The 20,210-nt window shown below is 34.8% G+C and overlaps 1 protein-coding gene across 22 annotated transcripts in view; it reads right to left on the bottom strand.

Moving 5' to 3' along the window:
- Nucleotides 1-20,210, bottom strand: part of ADGRL3 (adhesion G protein-coupled receptor L3) — a 590,718-nt gene that overhangs the window by 336,051 nt on the left and 234,457 nt on the right. For 15 of the 22 annotated variants that reach the window (XM_082611711.1, XM_082611707.1, XM_082611717.1 and 12 more), the window contains 2 exons: nt 7,647-7,661; nt 4,681-5,481 (listed from right to left, as the gene is read on the bottom strand). In XM_082611711.1, coding sequence (XP_082467837.1) covers nt 4,681-5,481; nt 7,647-7,661 — 816 coding nt within the window. The remainder of the gene's footprint in view (nt 1-4,680; nt 5,482-7,646; nt 7,662-20,210) is intronic. The other 7 variants (XM_082611696.1, XM_082611716.1, XM_082611714.1 and 4 more) reach the window with 1 other exon arrangement.

Here is a 20,210-nt window from a genome sequence, read left to right as displayed (position 1 = left end):
GCATTGTTAAACTGTTATGTGTAGGCTTTTTGTTGTGGTTTTAGAGTCTACTCTCTTCAGCATATACAAGAATGATTACATTTACATAATCTCAAATGGCTTGCAAGAAAATGTGGATTGTATTTGGGAAGCAGAAGAGTAGGCACTAGACAGTATCTACGTGTCCTTATCATTTGTGGTTCATACTGACTGCTTGATGTGTTTCACTAAACCTCAACCAACATATTTTTAGATCTGTTAGACACACTAATTTCAGAAAAATTTTGGCTCTGAGCTTCTCTGTCTATTCTTATCAACCTGAGCCTACTTCTTCTTTTTTCAGTAGGAAATAGTGGAAAATATTTGTATATTTGACAAGGAAAGTTTGGATTATTCAGTGGACACTTCAGAAACAAAATGGAAGAGTCAAAGAAAGTACCTCACATCTCCTATTTACCAATGAATAATGAACTCAGCACAAGGTGCTTTAGGAGAAAGAACTCAAGAGTGAAAGTCAATCAACACCAGTTAACTAAAGGCAAGTAAAACAACTATTTAAATCCCTCACACCGGATATATCAGGACATCAGGTAGAATTTTAGAGTTATGATGCTGACATAAGAATCACTCAAATAACTTGTGAAATAGCTAAATATTGTTTGGGGGTTTTTAATGTGTATCTTACAAAAGATAGCCAATTGGAGGCAATGATGAATGTATAGTATTATTGTATTTTATAAGACAGGAAAAAGGCTCAGTTAAAAGTACATTTGAGAAAAATTCTAGATTTGCTGGTTCTCTGCTCAGAAAAAAAATAGCACTTTCATATTTACTTTATCCTCAGGTGCTAATGCTTACAGGTATTTTTGATACTGGTGTTCAAAACCGAATCAATCACCTGTTCTGCAGACAAAATGTATTTTCAAAGGAACACACTTATTCACTTGAATACACTTTCTATTTTCTCTAAGTTGAAAAAATTCCTGTAATTCATTAACCGAAAAATTTGAGAATATGTTCCGAAAATAACATTCATTGAACAGTTGTTCACTTTCTTTCCCATTGTAAACACTGGCTAATTTCTCTAATTACTTCTTCTGGAAGAAAGTGCATTAGGTGTTAAAGTGCTTTGGCACTTTTTAACAGACTAAACTTCCTTTAGGTTATCAAATATCGCTACAATCTGAGTGAAGAGGAGAAGTAGGTATGGGTGGTGTGTGGGGAATAAATGGGGTGACATAACACTTCTAGATCATAGGAGTGCATGGTAAACTGAGAAGAGGACTACCTGAGAAGCATACATGTAATCTTAATAAAACAAATGTTAGGACTAATACTCCCATTCCCATAATATGCTGAATAAGAAGGTTTAATATATATATATATATATATATTATAATTCATTAATTTATTTCTTAACTTATTCAACAAATCTTGACACAGTATGATTTCACCATTGAAAAATAAAGGCAATTGTTTGGAGTGCAGATCTATGGTAATTATCTACTCATGAGAACTACAAATTAGATTTGCATCTGGAGAGTGTCTGACACATGGGGATACTGAGATCACTTCTGTCAAGTGAATGCATCCAGACACATAGCCTCAGTAGGCATACTTTCCACTACTAGTGTCATGGAAGGGAGCATGAATCTCAAGTTGGGCTGCATTTTAATAGCTGAGTAATTTTTAAATAAATTATACGTGCTGTAGTGCCTTAAGCCCCTCAATCAGATAATCTGGATAATAATGGTCCTTGTAGGGTTGGCATGTAGATTTTATGTTAATTTTGCTATGTCTATTACATATATCATAACAATAATCTTCCGAGATAGGTATTATTTTTTTTCCATTTTATAGTTGAGGAAACTAAGACCAAGAGGCTCAGTAGCCTGCCTATAGTCAAACAAGCACCTGAGGCAGAATTAAAACACAAGTCCTTCAGGCTCCCAGACCCATGTTCAGAAGCAGTATGCCACCTCCATGGATGCTTCACCTGAGGATTTTTATACATCTGAGAGAACATATGTGTCTCAACTTCCAACACCCAGATCTTTTAATTTACAGAATAGTAATATTCAGTAGAAGTAAAACACAGATACCCCATTACATAAAAACTTCAAGTGTGACTTTTCAATGATTAGAGCTCAGTTGAAATCAGAGCAAAAATACTCAGCTTGCTTCCAACAGATGGCAACAGAAAATATACTATATAGATCTATGGACTTAGAATTAGTCAGAATTAGTCTTTTTGACCCTAACATATTTATAGTAAGTTGGTTTCCATACATAGACACATAAGAAGATCCATAATAAGAATTCATTAAAGGAAATTTCTTTGAAAAATGTCAATGTAATTTATACTAAAGAAAAATACTCAGTTGAAACTTTGTGTAGAATAAGGTGAACAGCCTCCATTAATGCTAACTGAAATTCTCATATTCATGCATAAAATGTACACTTATTGTTATTCTACACTTATTCTTTCTACCTCTAAACTAAGTCCACACCAAAGTACTAGCTTTTTTAATTTGAGCATTCATGCATGAAAATTGATAATTTTTCTTGTGATTATATATACAAATTTAATACAGCTGAAATCTCACTCTTTGCAAAACATAAGAGAGCTTCACTGTCATTTAAAAAGCGTGCAAACTGAATCTCCTGGCTTAAGTTAGGAATTTGTTTCAAAAGCTGAACTTTATCATTTCTCAGTGTTTGTCACTTTAAAAGCATGTTTTTAACAAATAGGTGCACTAGTACAAGCGGGCAAGATGGCTGATAATTTAACTCCCATAATCAAACAAACAAAATTAAATGAGTGGTATAATTTTCCTATGTCCACAATTACAATGACATTATACATATGGATACACACATAATTTTATTAATGTACGTTAGAAATATTTTTGGCAAGTCTCTAAATACATGAGGTTATGGTACCATCTTTTTCTTTAGGAATAATTTATAAAAACTAAGCTAAGAATTTGCTTCAGTCCATCAAATCAAAACCTGGAATGTTAATTTTAACCTATCTATTATTCTAAACAAAAATAATGCATGATCTTTCCAATAAATAAAATCAATATGTTACTGTCCCTTATTCACAAACATCAAAAGATGGTGAGTTATTATATATTATTTCTTTGGAGGCAATTAGAAATTACTCCAGTTACAATTAAAAGTCAAAAAAGGCTAAGAACCACTCATCAAAAGATTTCACTGCCAAAGTATGAATTTTGGTTTAAGAACATCACAGATCTGAAAGAACTGTCTTCCCAGAATACTCCAGATGATTTGCTTAGGTTTTTAATTGAAGGGTGTGTTGGATTGAGAAACCTTACCTGTACAGAGGTTAGCCAGGTCTACGAGATTTTTGAGAACTTAGTAAGGAGAAGTTGCTTTTGCTGCTGTTGCATATTAGGCTTCTCCTTCCACACAAAGCAATTCAACATAGTATCAGCATTGCTGGCCATGGAAAGAACTGCTGTCACTCTTACAGGGATTAGAGAAAATGCTACCCAATTTGACATTCTATCACAGTGAGAAGTGGAAAGGCATTCATTCATTCATCCATTCATTCATTCAACAAAGAATTATTGAGGCTTTATTTTCTATATGCCATATATGACACTAGTGTCTAAGAAGGCAGAAATAATGGTCAGATGAAAAATAATAAAAAGATGGGTAGGCAAGACTACTGGCTCTATGGCACTTAGAATCTAATTGTATAAGAAGATATGTATATAGTGAAGTAAGTTAGTAAGCAGAATGACACGCTAGTAAAAGGTAAAACCAATGCAGAAAATAAGAAATATTAACATGTAAGCACTAGAAGAAAAAAATTAAGCTATGAATTGCTACATTACTATCAAAATTCAGACACCTATATCTTACTTTTCCATTATACTTTATCAGGAGGAACAATATTATTGCTAGTTAAAATAATTTAACTTCTAGACTAAGATAATTCTGCTCACTTGTGCAAATAGAAATGTAAAAGATAAAGCAATTTATGACTGTCCTTAAATAATATTAAAAGTAAACAGTATGTCCTAGAGAGGAAAAATACAATTTTAAAGAATGGGAGTTAAAGCTTGTCTCATTTTTTTCAAAACTGAGTTTTGCACTGCTGTTTCTTATAAAATTGAGATCTATTTTTTTGTCTGTATCAGTTATGAACATTTTTATTAATTAGATACATTCAGACATATTTACAGTCAAACTGACAATATTCCCAGTAGGGGTGGTCATATATGATGCTCTTGGTGAGTTGAATATATTGGTGCAGGCCTCCTGAAGAATTATATCAAGCCAACCCTTTGACATTTTCCAAGTGGACAGCACTTCACAGGGCATGTCACAATTAATTAGATGGGATGGCATTCTATTTTTGCAAAGGTTTTGTGTACTTCACTACACAAAGAACTAACTAGCTGATAATGAAAATGCCCTTCAAATAAGGGCTGCAGGTTGGAGACTAGCTGCACAGAGGAGGAAGAGTCAGTTTCTTATGCTTATATATTTTTTAAAGTTGAAAGTGACTAACAGCAACAATTTTTTAGCTGAAAAGACAATGAATACCTTTCAATACACAGGCCAGAAGACCACAAAAGGATGTCTAATCAAAATATACAATCAACTTACTAAGAGCAAGTTGTAAATATTTCCCCTTAAAGTACCATCAAAAGTCAAACTTACCTGATCTACTATCCAGAGGTCCAAAATCCAAAGAATATTTCACGACGTGATAGTTATTCCATACATAAAGAAGGTTGTCCCTGGGATTGTAATCCACAGCTGCTATGTACTGGTATGAATTGGGAAAGGGTACATCCACCAAACTATCCTTGCTTTGGTCGGTGTTGTAAATGTAGTCAATCTTATTCCCTGTGGCCTCATTGTCATCATCCTCATATACAGATTTGACCACATACAGAATCCCACATATCATAAATGCGTTGGAAGCTGACCTTTTATCATATGCAGTATCCCATGTCCCTTCAATCCGTAGGGTGTAAGGGTTCAACTGACTAATGACAATTTTACCATTGTTTTGTTCTGTTGCATAGATTACCCATAGCCCATTCTCATCCACTGCCAGGTCTATGTCAGATTTGCCTCCCCAACGGTAAGGGGAGGTATCATGGTAATTGGCATTTGCTATGATAGCCTCTCCACTCTTTATCCTAGTCCGCAAATCAAACTTTACTATGTTCCTGGTGCGCTCTTTATTGAAGAACAAAGCTCCATCATACACTACAAATCCTGTGCCATCCACCCTGTGAGGGAGCTTGTAGGTTGTAGTTGGCCTTCCAGCAATGAAGTCATCCTTGGATGAGTACTCAGTCAGGGTATCAGTTCTGTAGGGGGTCCAGGGCATATAATAAATCTTGTCAGAAGCCTGCAGAGGGTCTTTGCACCATGCCCCAGATTGGTGGTCGGACTCAAACAAATGTTCACTCTGGTATACTCCTTTTAGTAGTCCAGGACAAAGAAAAACTGTTGGAAGGGAAAGAGTCAAAATAATAAATGTATTAATTTTAATATTTTGTCATATATTCTTATTTTTCACCAAATAGAGTTCAACTCTAACAAGAAATACCCACCACCACTTAATTATTTTGCTGTATTCTTCTGAGAACATAAAGTAGTCATCCACATTAATTTTGACATTTGTTCATAATCATTTTGATTTCATTTGCTGAAAAAATTTGGCCTTTTAAAGAGTGGCTGTGCTTTCTTTTGCTTTTTACCTTTGCAAGTGTGTTACAATAATTTTGGATATGCTATATATATAAATGTGACATGTCTATGTATTCTATAGACATATAACAAATATAAATTTTTATATGTGATGGTTTTATATATCTTATTTGGAATTTTTAAAGATATTGATTTCATTCTGATGCTATTAACTATTCTATACTTATTAAGAAGCATATGAAAATACAATAGTAATTAAAATATAATAATAAGGGAAAAGAAAAGCCCTGTAATACAGGCCACTAAGCCTTCTAGGAAAAAAGCTCTTAAAGCTATAGCACACACAGAGCATGCAACCCACACAATTAAAAATGAATGATGGATGGATACTGGAAGGAAAAAGAGAAAGGAAGAAAAAGAAAGGAAAGAAGGAATAAGGAAAGAAGAAAAGGTGAAAGGTTACAGAGAAGAACCCAAGATCTAGATTTTAATCAGTTAAAAATGTCCTGTTAAATACAGTAGTATTGGAACTTAAAAACATGTACCTTTTACTGTTACATGAGAAGAACATTAAAAAACAAGATTACTTGCTACAATATTTTGCTGCTCATACTTCAGACTGAAAATGGGCAGGAATTATCTGATTCAGTTGATTTTTAGTACAATTCAGTAGCACATCATATGAGTGGTGGCAAAAAAAAAAAAAAAAAAAAAAAAAAAACCAAACTTGGCCAATTCAACTGTAATGAAGGGGCTAAAAAGCAATGTTTCCCAAAGGGAGGTCCTTGAAGCACCTGTTTTAAGTGGTTTAGCCACATATTACACACACAGAAAGAAAACAGGGATCCCTAGCCATTTGTGTTTAAGAAATATCACATTAAACATAATACCAGGATTCTAATAGCTGAGGTACATTAGTGAATCTCCAAGATGGAAGTGGGGAGGGTGAGCAAATTTCACAAACTAATTTGATCATGGAACCCTTTCTACAGAGCCTGATGTGGTGTAATGTTCCGCTGAACCTGCTATGGGAAACAGTGCTCCAATATTTTTGCAGAGCAAACACATTGAAAAAAAATCATGCAGTCCACTGTTATGTTTGAAATGATTAGAAGTGTATTGGGAGGAGAAATTAGGAAATTACAAGAAATTTGGATGTTGACCCGTATTTTAATGATTAAAGTATTATTCTCTTGGTATTAGTGATTAGCTCTTTAACAACAACTATAAAGCTACATCCAATGGAAAACAATCTAAGATGAAATTCAGCTAGGGTTTACAGATTATTAAAAAGGAAAGTACATTATTAAAATGCCCAAAGTTTTAATTTTGGAAAAATGAAAAGTTTAGGGGAAAAGTTAACTATCAAAATCTTCCATAGCAAGGATAGATGGCCATCATCAAATTATATTCGATAATAAAATTGATTATTAGAAGAATTTCTCAGGATTCTAATATGATATTTATAATTATAAAGGATGGGGAGGGATTATTGTCAAAATTGTATATAAACTTTATGCTAGTTAATAATCAGCCCTTGGTTACTAAAGCATTTTATTTTAAGGTATTTTAGAAAACCATCTCCCCTTTTCCCCTAATAGTTAAAAATTAAAGGAACAGGGGAACCACACCAGAGCTATGGAAAATTATCTATTATAGAAATAAAAACAAATCTAAAACAGTAACTATCCAAAACCATCTACCGTTTTTCTAACTGCTTAAATAAAGAGGAATAGAATGCATGGTTGAAAATTTTATACTATTAAACTGTTTTAGGATTAAAAAAATCAAACCAGCACTGGTCAGTACAACAGACTAAAGTGAAGTTGAGCAGCAGAAGTAGTAAATAAATTTTCATAAAATAGAGAAGAATTAATAACAAAATTATTTTAACTAGATGTTAAACTGTTAAATAACTTAGCCTATAAATAGTATATAATTTATGAAAGGTATTTAATTACCTTTTTGTTCCACTTCTATTGGAGAGAGAGAAGTAAAGAGAGAAAGGAGAAAAGAGAATAGATTAATGGTACGATATTGGCCAAGCACTTTTTATTCACCTCTTCCAAACTGAAAGTAAATAATTTATTTCACTCATACTTGCTTTATTGAACATTATGTTTTTTAAAAAAACCCATTCCTCTATAAAATTATTTTTAAGAAACAATCACATTATAAGCTTAAAAATACAGTACAAACTTGGAAAAAAATAAGGCAAAAGTTAATCAAGCTAAGACTGAATAAACATACCATTCCAAATTATAGACATAGGGAATACAGATTCATAATAATAACACAAATATTTTCCATTTGAAAGACAGGTTGGTAACTATATATAGAAAGCTTTCAGATAGCTGGGATAGTCTCATTTATTAAATATTATAGTTAATATCACTATTTAACATAATAGTCTTGCTTTTAACCCATCTCAAAAATTGATCTCTTCAGAAGAAACTACTCTGTAATTCATTTCCTAAGGCCTAATATTTTCTATAACTTGTCAGTATTATGAGAAATGTACTTCATGGGGTGACATATTAACAGGGAATGATCTCATTCTGAATAAACATATTTAGAATCCTTATTGAAGAAAGTTCTATTCCTCCCACTCAAAAATATTTTATATTATTGTGGAAAAATACCATCTTTCAGAAAAATTTGTATCTGAAGGTTGATATAAATAATGAGCCACCTGCCATGGGCTTTTCTGAAATTCTTAAGTGAGTCTTTCAACAAACTCTTAAAAGAATGAATTGGTATCCTCAAACACGTTATGGTTATGTATCTTTCAAATTAGATTCCATTATTATTTTAAGATATTGACTAATACAAGTCAGGGAAAATTCAGGGAAATTATAACATATTCATGAAACTCATCAAGCAGCATCTTCTTTATCTTATAAACATTTGTCTCATTGGAGACAATTTGCCTAGATCACAACAAGAAAAAAAAAGAATCAATGGGAAAAAAGAGAAAGTCAGGAAAGAATAGGTTCATAATGCAAACTTTGAAAAAAAATCACAGATTTCAAGTGATGCAAATCTAAGATAATTTCAGTGGAAGGGATAAATTGATCTACTATGCACAATAAATAAAACTACAGGAAATTTTTAAAACAAGGGAGAAATACCATTTTGGATAGTTACTTTTAGGTGAGATTTTTGTGCATTGACCTAAGCTCATGTCTTCAATTGTTGGCAAAATCACACTCATTTCTCTCCATTGACTTTTTTCAAAAGCTCAGTATCACACGTGTTAGAAGACAACAATGGTATATATGAAAAGTTATGCTTAGGAAGTTGTAAATGGGGTTCTCTTTTTAAGATTCCTTATCTCATTAATTTACAAATCTTATTTTTTGCAATATTTCTAGGACTCTTAAAAACTCTATGATACTCATACTGTTAAAATTTATCATCATCCTTAATTATGGATCTTTATCAAGTAACTGTAGTGTTCACTGGACTGTATGCCTCATTATAGGTCACTTAAAAGCTTTACCTAAGAGACGCACTTCATGCTATGGCTAGATTACTAAGAAATCTGAGTTCAGACTGACAACTAGAAGAAGTATAACTAAGCACCTTAAAAATTATTTAATCAGAAGAGTTTCAAGATGGCAGAAAAGGAAAACGTGGAGATCACCTTCCTCCCCACAAATACATCAGAAATACATCTACCTGTAGAACAACTCCAACAGAACACCTACTGAACGCTGGCAGAAGACCTCAGACCTCCCAAAAGACAAGAAACTCCCCACGTACCTGGGTAAGGCAAAAGAAAAAAGAAAAAACAGAGACAAAATAGGGATGGGACCTGCACCAGTGGGAGGGAGCTGTGAAGAAGGAAAGGTTTCCACACACTAGGAAGCCCGTTCCCAGGGGAAGACTGCGGGTGGCGGGGGGGGGGAACTTCAGAGCCACAGAGGAGAGTGCAGCAACAGGGGTGCGGAGGGCAAAGCAGAGATATTCCTGCACAGAAGATCGGTGCCGACCAGCACTCACCAGCCTGAGAGGCTTGTCTGCTCACCCGCAGAGCAGGCTGGGGCTGGGAGCCTCAGAGGCTCAGGCTGCGGAGGCCAGATCCCAGGGAGAGGACTGGGGTTGGCTGCATGAAAACAGCCTGAGGGGACTAGTGCACCACAGCTAGCTGGGAGTGTGTCCAGGAAAAGGTCTGGACGTGCCGGAAGAGGCAAGAAACATTTTCTTGCCTCTTTGTTTCCTGGTGTGTAAGGAGAGGGGATTAAGAGCGCCGCCTAAAAGAGCTCCAGAGATAGTCAGAAGCCGTGGCTATCAGCGCGGACCCCAGAGATAGGCATGAGACGCTAAGGCTGCTGCTGCAGCCACCAAAAAGCCTGTGTGCAAGCAGAGTTCACTATCCACACCTCCCCTGTTGGGAGCCTGTATAGCCCACCACCGCCAGGGTCCGGTGATCCAAGGACAACTTCCCCGGGAGAATGCATAGCACACCTCAGGCTGGTGCAACGTCACATCAGCCTCTAGCACCGCAGGCTCGCCCCGCATCCGTACCCCTCCCTCCACATGGCCTGAGTGATCCAGAGCCCCTGAATCAGCTGCTACTTGAACCCCTTCCTGCCTAAGGGAAGAACAGACGCCCTCAGGCGACCTACACGTAGAGGCGGGGCGAAATTCAAAGCTGAACCACAGGAGCTGTGTGAACAAACAAGAGAAAGGGAAATCTCTCCCGGCAGCCTCAGGAGCAGCAGATTAAATCTCTACAATCAACATAGTTTTGGAAGGTTTAGCCACAGCAATCAGAGAAGAAAAAGAAAAAAAAAGAATCCAAATCGGAAGAGAAGAACTAAAGCTGTCACTGTTTGCAGATGACATGATACTATACATAGAGAATCCTAAAGATGCTACCAGAAAACTACTAGAGCTAATCAATGAGTTTGGTAAAGTAGCAGGATACAAAATTAATGCACAGAAATCTCTTGCATTCCTATACACTAATGATGAAATATCTGAAAGTGAAATTAAGAAAACACTTCCATTTGCCATTGCAACAAAAAGAATAAAATACCTAGCAATAAACTTACCTAAGGAGACAACAGACCTGTATGCAGAAATCTATATGACACTGATGAAAGAAATTAAAGATGATACAAATAGATGGAGAGATATACTATGTTCTTGGATTGGAAGAATTTTCATTGTGAAAATGACTATGCTACTTAAAGCAACCTACAGATTCAATGCAATCCTTATCAAACTACCACTGGCATTTTTCTCAGAACTAGAACAAAAAATTGCACAATTTGTATGGAAAAATAAATCACCCTGAATAGCCAAAACAATCTTGAGAAAGAAAAATGGAGCTGGAGGAATCAGGCTCCCTGACTTCAGACTAAACTACAAAGCTACAGTAATCAAGTCAGTATGGTGCTGGCACAAAAATAGAAATATAGATCAATTGAACAGGATAGAAAGCCCAGAGTTAAACCCATGCACATATGGTCACCTTATCTTTGATAAAGGAGGCAAGAATATACAATGGAGAAAAGACAGCATCTTCAATAAGTGGTGCTGGGAAAACTGGACAGGTACATGTAAAAGAATGAAATGAGAACACTCCCTAACACCACACACAAAAATAAACTCAAAATGGAATAAAGATCTAATTGTTAGGCCAGACACTATAAAACTCTTAGACGAAAACATAGGCAGAAAACTCTATGACATAAATCACAGCAACATCTTTTTGATCCAACTCCTAGAGAAATGGAAACAAAAACAAAAATAAAAAATGGGACCTAATGAAACTTAAAAGCTATTGCACAGCAAAGGAAACCATAAACAAAACGAAAAGACAACCCTCAGAATGGGAGAAAATATTTGCAAATGAAGAAACTGACAAAGGATTAATCTCCAAAATCTACAAGTAGCTCATGCAGTTCAATATCAAAAAAAAAAAAAAAAAACCCAATCCAAAAAGCGGCAGAGGACCTAAATAGACATTTCTCCAAAGAAGATATACAGATTGCCAACAAACACATGAAAGAATGCTCAACATCATTAATCATTAGAGAAATGCAAATCAAAACTACAATGAGATATCACCTCACACTGGTCAGAATGGCCATCATCAAAAAATCTACAAAAAATAAATGCTGGAGAGGGTGTGGAGAAAAGGGAACCCTCTTGCACTGTTGGTGGGAATGTAAGTTGATACAGCCACTATGAAGAACAGTATGGAGGTTCCTGAAAAATCTAAAAATAGAACTACCATATGACCCAGCAATCCCAGTACTGGGCATACACCCTGAGAAAACAATCATTCAAAAGGAGTCATGTACCACAATGTTCCTTGCATCTCTATTTACAAAATCCAGGACATGGAAGCAACCTAAGTGTCCATCAACAGATGAATGGATAAAGAAGATGTGGCACATATATACAATGGAATATTACTCAGCCATAAAAAGAAATGAAATTGAGTTAGTTTTAGTGAGGTGGATGGACCTAGAGCCTGCCATACAGCGTGTAGTAAGTCAGAAAGAGAAAAACAAATACCATATGCTAACACATATATATGGAATCTAAAAAAAAAAAAAAAAAAAAAAAGGCTCTGAAGAACCTAGGGGCAGGACAGGAATAAAGACTTAGATGTAGAGAATGGACTTGCGGACACAGGGAGGGAGAAGGGTATGCTGGGACGAAGTAAGAGAGTGTCATGGATATATGTACACTACCAAATGTAAAATAGATAGCTAGTGGTAAGCAGCCGCACAGCACCAGGAGATCAGCTCGGTGCTCTGTGTCCACCTGGAGGGGTGGGATAGAGAGGGTGGGAGGGAGGGAGACACAAGAGGGAAGAGATATGGGGATATATGTATATGTATAACTGATTCATTTTGTTATAAAGCGGAAACTAACACACCATTGTAAAGCAATTACACTCCAGTAAAGATGTTAAAAAAATTATTTAATCAAAAGCCAACTGTTTAAAAAGGAAACATAAAAGATTATACCAATGCCCCCCATGAAAATAATGAATTAAATGTGATTTCAAAAGTGCAAAAATTTTTTTTAATCAATCATCTCAAAAGTTTGGACTTGAGGCCCATTTTACAATGAAGTTGGGAGTGGAATCTTACACTAAAGTTGACATTTTTCAATCACTAGCCTATAACGGGATTTCTAGAACTAATTTCATTCCTTGAAATAGCTTTAAATATATATCCTTTGAATTATATATGAAGGTATATTCTACAACATAAAATGTACACTCACAGAACTTTAGTCTTATTCCACATAAAATTCTTCCACTTAGATTGCAATTGCCCTAACTTCTTAGTGATTAGTATTTCTCTCATCAACAAATACTTAATGAGGAAGATGGCATATATGGTAAAAAGTATTGATAAGGTATTTATTATAGTCTATAAATGCTATCTTACAATTTAATGGACATTTTTATTTTTCCAACAACCTTTACTTTTTTTCTAAATTGTCATTAGGTAAAATTTAACTTTTAATTCTCTGGTCGTGGTCTAATGTGAAGAAATTGGCATGAACTATAGCATAAGTAAAGTGTGCCTCTGGTACTGCTGGTGACTCAAAATTAAGATTTATTAGGCAGTTGTACTTTGGAGAAAATTATTATGGTCTTGCCTATGTCATGACTGGCTGTAGCCCATTCATCATTTATTTGCTAGTTTCAAGACTAAAGTAAAATATCCTATAATTTTAGTTGAAGTAAGTACACACAAATCATACTCCCATAACAAAAACTGGCAAGGCAAACATGATTCGTCACTGAAAAGCTTAGTAACATTTAGGATTGGTCAGTCATTGTCCATCATCTAATTCTGATTCTAGAAGCTTCCCTCACCTGAAAAAAAAACAAAAACATGCAAACAAATTGCCTTCATACAGAAAACATGCTTACCACTGTATCCTTCACAAGCTCACAATGCCTGGCACATAATACATATTTGATGAACAGCTATTGAATTAATACAAAATCCACAGAGGTGATTAATTCTGCTTCTCGATATTTTAAGCATCTAGTAGAAAGAAAAACGTGGCAAAAGACAATCTGGACTTGTTATATAGATTCATACATGCAATGCATATCTGCATGATGTCTTTGAATATTTTAATGCATGGGGAGGAAAGAAAAATTTATAAGCAGTTTGTTTCTTCAACTAATTAAATGTAAAACCAGACCAAAAAAAAAAAAAAAAAAAAAAAGCAAAGAAGAAAAAGTATATGAATGGTTCTGAGGGTTATATTGGCAAGAAAAATTTGTTGCTATAAAACAGCCTGTGACAATCTAAAAACACAAGTGGAAAACACTCCCTTTACTCCTCTCTGTTATGAGATCATAAATAAATGAATTGTATGATGACAACTCTGCTAGGCCTTCTTCAGGACCTCTTGTCTTTAGCCTGGTCCAATATCCTGAATTCCACATTATAGCTGTTGTTGTTCATGTCCAAACTTCCATGGAACTAGTTTCTCTCCTTTTCTCTCTTCACTTTTAACCCCCAAACTATTTTTATTGTCCATTCAACCTCCATAAATATACTTATGTATGTCCTTAAAGTGATTTCCTTGTTGTCCTTTGTCCTCCTTAACATCTCAAGCTATATCCTGTGGTTAGAGTAAATGACAAATTCAGACTAAGGGTAATTGTATTCTGTATAAAAGGAAGAAACAGGAAAAAAAAGAATAGTCAATTTTCCCTTCATTCCCCAACAGTTCATAAAATAGATATAATATAGTCATGTTATTGTTTAGAAAAATAAGATGTTATTAGTTCTATATTAGTTCTGTCCATATTTGTACCATATACAATACTTTTGAATTGTGTTCCTTAATTAGAAAAGGTATAGATGAGAGAGCATATGCATGCATTGCCAAGTTTTTTTAAGTTGTATTGAAAATTACAGAGAAATAAAATTGTCGCACGCCAAAAATTGTTAGAACTAAATTGCTATAACTAAGAACTATGCAATTGTCTCTAATTCTAATGTAGCTTAACATTTCTTTTCTTTTAAACTGCAAGTCATACAACACATTTTCTATCTACGATTTAAACGTTCCAAATGAGTAGAATGCTATGATGCCTCTGGATCTCTGTAATATATAAATAAAAAGATACTTATGAGTAGCATAGGATAGTAATGAAATATTAAATAATTTATAAACAAATATTTTTATCATTGAAATGTAGTAGTTTTTTTTTTTTTTTTTTTTTTTTTTTTTTTTTTTTTTTTGCGGTACACGGGTCTCTCACTGCTGTGGCCTCTCCCGTTGTGGAGCACCGGCTCTGGACACGCAGGCTCAGCAGCCATGGCTCACGGGTCCAGCCGCTCCACAGCACACGGGATCCTCCCAGACCAGGGCACGAACCCGCATCCCCTGCATCAGCAGGAGGACTCCCAACCACTGCGCCACCAGGGAAGCCCATGTAGTAGTATTTTGAACAGAATTATCTTCTTGGTTACATTTGGCTTAGACTATTAAAATACATTTGGGTACACTTATCACAGGCCAGCTGGGCAGTTAAGGAGATGGGAGAAAGGCAAACTAAGTAATAAACAAATCGGTCTTTGATGAAAATTTGCCCGTGCATTATCTATAAACAAAATCATCTATAAATGGATAACCAAAAGTTCACAATAATATTTTATATCAGTATAGTACTTTCTAAGTAAACAAAATGTTTTCATATGAATCACTTGCTTTAATTCTTTAAACAACACTGTGATATGGTGCTAGGTACTACCATATCAGAGATAAGTCAACTGAAACTCAAAAGGATTTGACCAAGGTCAACAATGGTAGGTGGCAGAGTCCTATCATTTGTCTAATATCATACACTGGTTCTCACAACATGTAAACTCAATGAAAAACAGTTTGTTGCGTTCTTGCTCTCCATTTCCTTTCTGTCACCAAATCCAAGCAGGAGTGTACTTTAGAGGAGATAAATAACATAAATGGAAACTCCCTAAGGTCAGGCACTGTGTCTGTTATAAAAACTAACATTAATTAAGTATGTACCACATGCCACATATTGCCTATGATACTAATTTAATCAACTCAATCAACCTTATGAGGTAGATATTCTCATTATCTTAACTTTTCAAATGACAAAACAGGCACAAAGATGCATGGATCTTTTGTTAATAAGTAGCAGAGCTGGAATTCAAATCCAAGTTTTGATCTTATTCATCACTGCATCTTCAATGCCCAGCACACAGAAAGAGCTCAATTGATATTTCTTATGCCTCGATGAAATGATGAATTGTGCTGTGGTATTTTCAAAGAAAGGAACTGAATGTCATACTTTTCAGTGCTATCAAGCCTGAGAATGGTGATGCAAAGCATATCTCCAGAGAAGATAAATAGAAAAAATGGGTTCCTCATTTCTTGGCCAAGGAAACGAGATATTTCTTATCAGCAGAAACAAACTAGTTCTGAATACCTCATGTCCTGTTAATTATTATTCTGAAGCAGAGAAAATTCTCTCTTCTTCCATTTCACAACCACCAAGAAAATACAGAAGCACTTCAATAAACAGAAATAAAAAGATCTATGAAGTTCATTAATTTTTTGGTATATTACATATCAAAAATTCTGACAGACATCTGTCTCTTTCAGTAAACAAAGTGCTAATCCTTTATTTAATGAAAGACAAGGATAATCTCAGCAGCTCAGCTTCTAAATTATGTTTTTCAAATGATACCCATGCACCAGTGAAGAAAAGTGCTGCTCAAGTACCTTGTATTACAATGGCTTTACATAATGTGTTTCCAAAATTATCACCTCCTAATGAATTTCATCCTGGAGTGTGTAGATGGAAAATGTCAATAATTCATAAAATGCTTTCACTAGTCCCATTATAATTTAAGCACTTAAATACAATATCTATAGATGCTGCAGAAAATCAGACTGTCTTTTATTTTGTATTAACTTTCCATTCCATTGATGTATCTGTAAAATCTTTCAAACTGTTAATTTAGCCTTTTAAAAGAAAATGGTGCTATTAGTTGACTCCTTTGTGAATCTACTGGTAATAGCTTCTAGTGAAAATAGTAATTTCAAAGTTATTATTGGTAACAGTTAAAGTCAACATCACATTTGGTTCATCTAGGATGTACCCTTGTCATAATGATTTGTCACCACTATGTAAAAAACATGTGGCATTTAGAGTTGCTAAATAAAAAACAAAGGCAGAGTCCCCTCAGAGAGTACTAGACTATATATGCATATTTCTATATTAGATCTGCTGACTGCATTTTTTATGTGTGAGGCCCTCAGAGCTGTGAATACAGAGATAACTAATAACAATCATAATACCTAACAGTTACTGAACATATACTATGTGAATAGTCATGCAGTACATCATTTTCTTTAATCCACAGAGAAACTGGATTTGCTGGTACTATTATGAATATGTTACAAGGGAGGAACTGATCTCTGCCTTAGGGAAGCTTATAATAAGTGCTGATTTTCAGTATACTTGTTTACCAACTAAGTTCCTTTCAAATGCTTTCAAAGGAGCTAGTATAAAAAGATTAAAAATAAACAAGAGGGCTTCCCTGGTGGCGCAGTGGTTGAGAGTCCACCTGCCGATGCAGGGGACATGGGTTCGTGCCCCGGTCTGGGAAGATCCCACATGCCGCAGAGCAGCTGGGCCCGTGAGCCATGGCCGCTGGGCCTGTGCGTCCAGAACCTGTGCTCCGCAACGGGAGAGGCCACAACAGTGAGAGGCCCGCGTACCGCAAAAAAAAAAAAAAAAAAAAAAAAAGACAAGAATAGAAGTGAAAGGCAGAGACAGGGGGAATTGTTAAGAGAAGCTGAAGTTAGAAACACAAAGCATAACAGTTTGGCTACCATCAAATTTCTTGTGGAAAATGTTATCCATTTGCTCTTGAGAAATATATTTTTGACTGATGTCTATTACTAGGTTCTATGGATCCAGCTCTGTATATTTAAAAAAATAAAATACTCAAACTGAATCTAAATAAAGTCCTAGATAGTTAGTAAATACCTTATAATTAATGTTCCCAGGGTTCTAGGACTGAAGGTTCTTTTTAGATATCTATTCCCAGCCAGTATTTTACAAATTAGAAAAATGAAGCCAGATAATTAAGATAATAGCCCCAAATCAGTTTAATTTTTGAATTATGGTTTTAATAGTATTAAAAACAAATTATTAAGTAATGTGAATATTTTGAGACACTTAACAACTTTATGCATTGTGAGGGCAGAAATGGCTATCCTAATTTTATTGATGAGAAAAACCAGAAGCTGAAAGAAGTCAAGTTACTTTACTTTTGACTAAACATTATTCTTTCAGTCTTCACCAGTTCTCTTAAGATCTTGTGAATTATTCTTGGAACTGAAAATTTTTATCATCACTTGGTGCAAGAGAAAGGGACCACAAAACCCACAGTGACATTCAGTAAGGAAAAAAAGAAAACAACATTTTGAGGAACAGCTTAGGAATCTGAGGAGCTACTACGTACTAGGGTACTTTGTAGAACTCTTCCAAATATCCCAACCAACCTGAACTAGATTCACTAGTCAAAGAGCAGAAAATATTTTGTATTCAGTAATAGCATAGATAATAAAATAAATATGATTTTTGGAACTATAAACAAAACAAACAAACAAAATTAATCCTAGAATTCATTAGTAGAAAATATACACCAAAAATATCACATACACGTCAATCAAATCTCTTGAAAGTAGATTTAAGATACTTACTTATTTAGATTTTGGCATTTGATAAAGTTAAGATGCTAACACCAATTCATCTGAATACATTTCAGGTCTTTAGATTCATTGCTATAAATTTCCAAAAATGTGTTCTTTTTAAAAAAAAAATTATTGGCATATAGTTGATTTGCAATGTTGTGTTAGTTTCAGGTGTACAGCAAAGTCAATCAGTTATACATATTCATATATCCACTCTTTTTTAGATTCTTTTCCCCTATAGGACATTACAGATTATTGAACAGAGTTCCCTGTACTATACAGTAGTACCTTATTAGTTATCTATTTTATATATAGTAGTACGTATATGTCAATCCCAATCTCCCAATTTATCCCTCCCCGTCTTACCCCCTGGTAATCATAAGTTTGTTTTCTACATCTGTAACTCTATTTCTGTTTTGTACATAAGTTCATTTGTACCTTTTTATTTTTTAAGATTCCACATATAAGCAATATCATGATATTTATCTTTCTCTGGCTGACTTACTTCACTCAGTATCACAATCTCTAGATCATGTTGCTATAAATGGCATTATTTCCTTTTTTTTAATGGCTGAGTAATATTCCATTGTATATATGTACCACATCTTCTTTATCTATTCCTCTGTCAATGGATATTTAAGCTGCTTCCATGTCCTGGCTATTGCAAATAGAGCTGCAATGAACATTGGGGTGCGTGTATCTTTTCTAATTATGATTTTCTCTGGATATATGCCTAGAAGTGGAATTGCTAGATCATATGGTATCTCTATTTTTAGTTATTTAAGGAACCTTCATACTGTTCTCCATAGTGGCTGTACCAATTTACATTCCCACCAACAGTGTAGGAGGGTTCCCTTTTATCCACACCGTTTTCAGCATTTATTGTTTGTAGATTTTTTGATGATGGCCATTCTGAAGTGTGCGAGGTAATACCTCATTGTAAGTTTGATTTGCATTTCTCTAAGAATTAGTGATGTTGAGCATTTTTTCATGTGCTTTTTAGCTATCTGTATGTCTTCTTTGGAGAAATGCCTATTTAGATCTTCTGCCCATTTTTTGATTGGGTTATTTGTTTTCTTGATATTGAGCTGCATGAACTGTTTGTATGTTTTGCATCACGTCAAAAAGAATAAAATACTGACAAATAAACTTGTCTAAGGAGGCAAAAGACCTGTACTCAGAAAACTATAAGACACTGATGAAAGAAATCAAAGATGACACAGAGAGATATACCATGTTCTTAGATTGGAAGAATCAATATTATGAAAATGACTATCCTACCCAAAGTGATATACAGATTCATTGCAATCCCTATCAAATTACCAATGGCATCTTTCACAGAGTTAGAACAGAAAATCTTATAATTTGCATGGAAACGCAAAAGACCACAAATAGGCAAAACAATCTTGAGAAGGAAAAACAGAGCTGGAGGAATCAGGCTCCTTGACTTCAGACTATACTAAAAAGCCACAGTCATCAAAACTAGTACTGGCACAAAAACAGAAATATAGATCAGTCCAACAGGATAGAAAGCCCAGAGATAAACCCACACACCTATGGTCACCTAATCTATGACAAAGGAGGCAAGAATATACAATGAGGAAAAGACAGTCTCTTCACTAAGTGGTGCTGGGAAAACTGGACAGCTACATGGACAAAATTAGACCACTCCCTAACACCATACACAAAAATAAACTCAAAATGGATTAAAGACCTAAATGTAAGGCCAGATACTATAAAACTCTTAGAGGACAACACATGCAGAACACTCTTTGACATAAATCTCAGCA

This window comes from Mesoplodon mirus, assembly GCF_964341445.2.
Source record: "Mesoplodon mirus genome assembly, chromosome: 2".
NCBI classification, from domain to species: Eukaryota; Metazoa; Chordata; class Mammalia; order Artiodactyla; family Ziphiidae; genus Mesoplodon; species Mesoplodon mirus.
The sequence above is the reverse complement of the archived record's forward strand: the minus strand, read 5'-3'. Positions and strand labels throughout refer to the sequence as shown.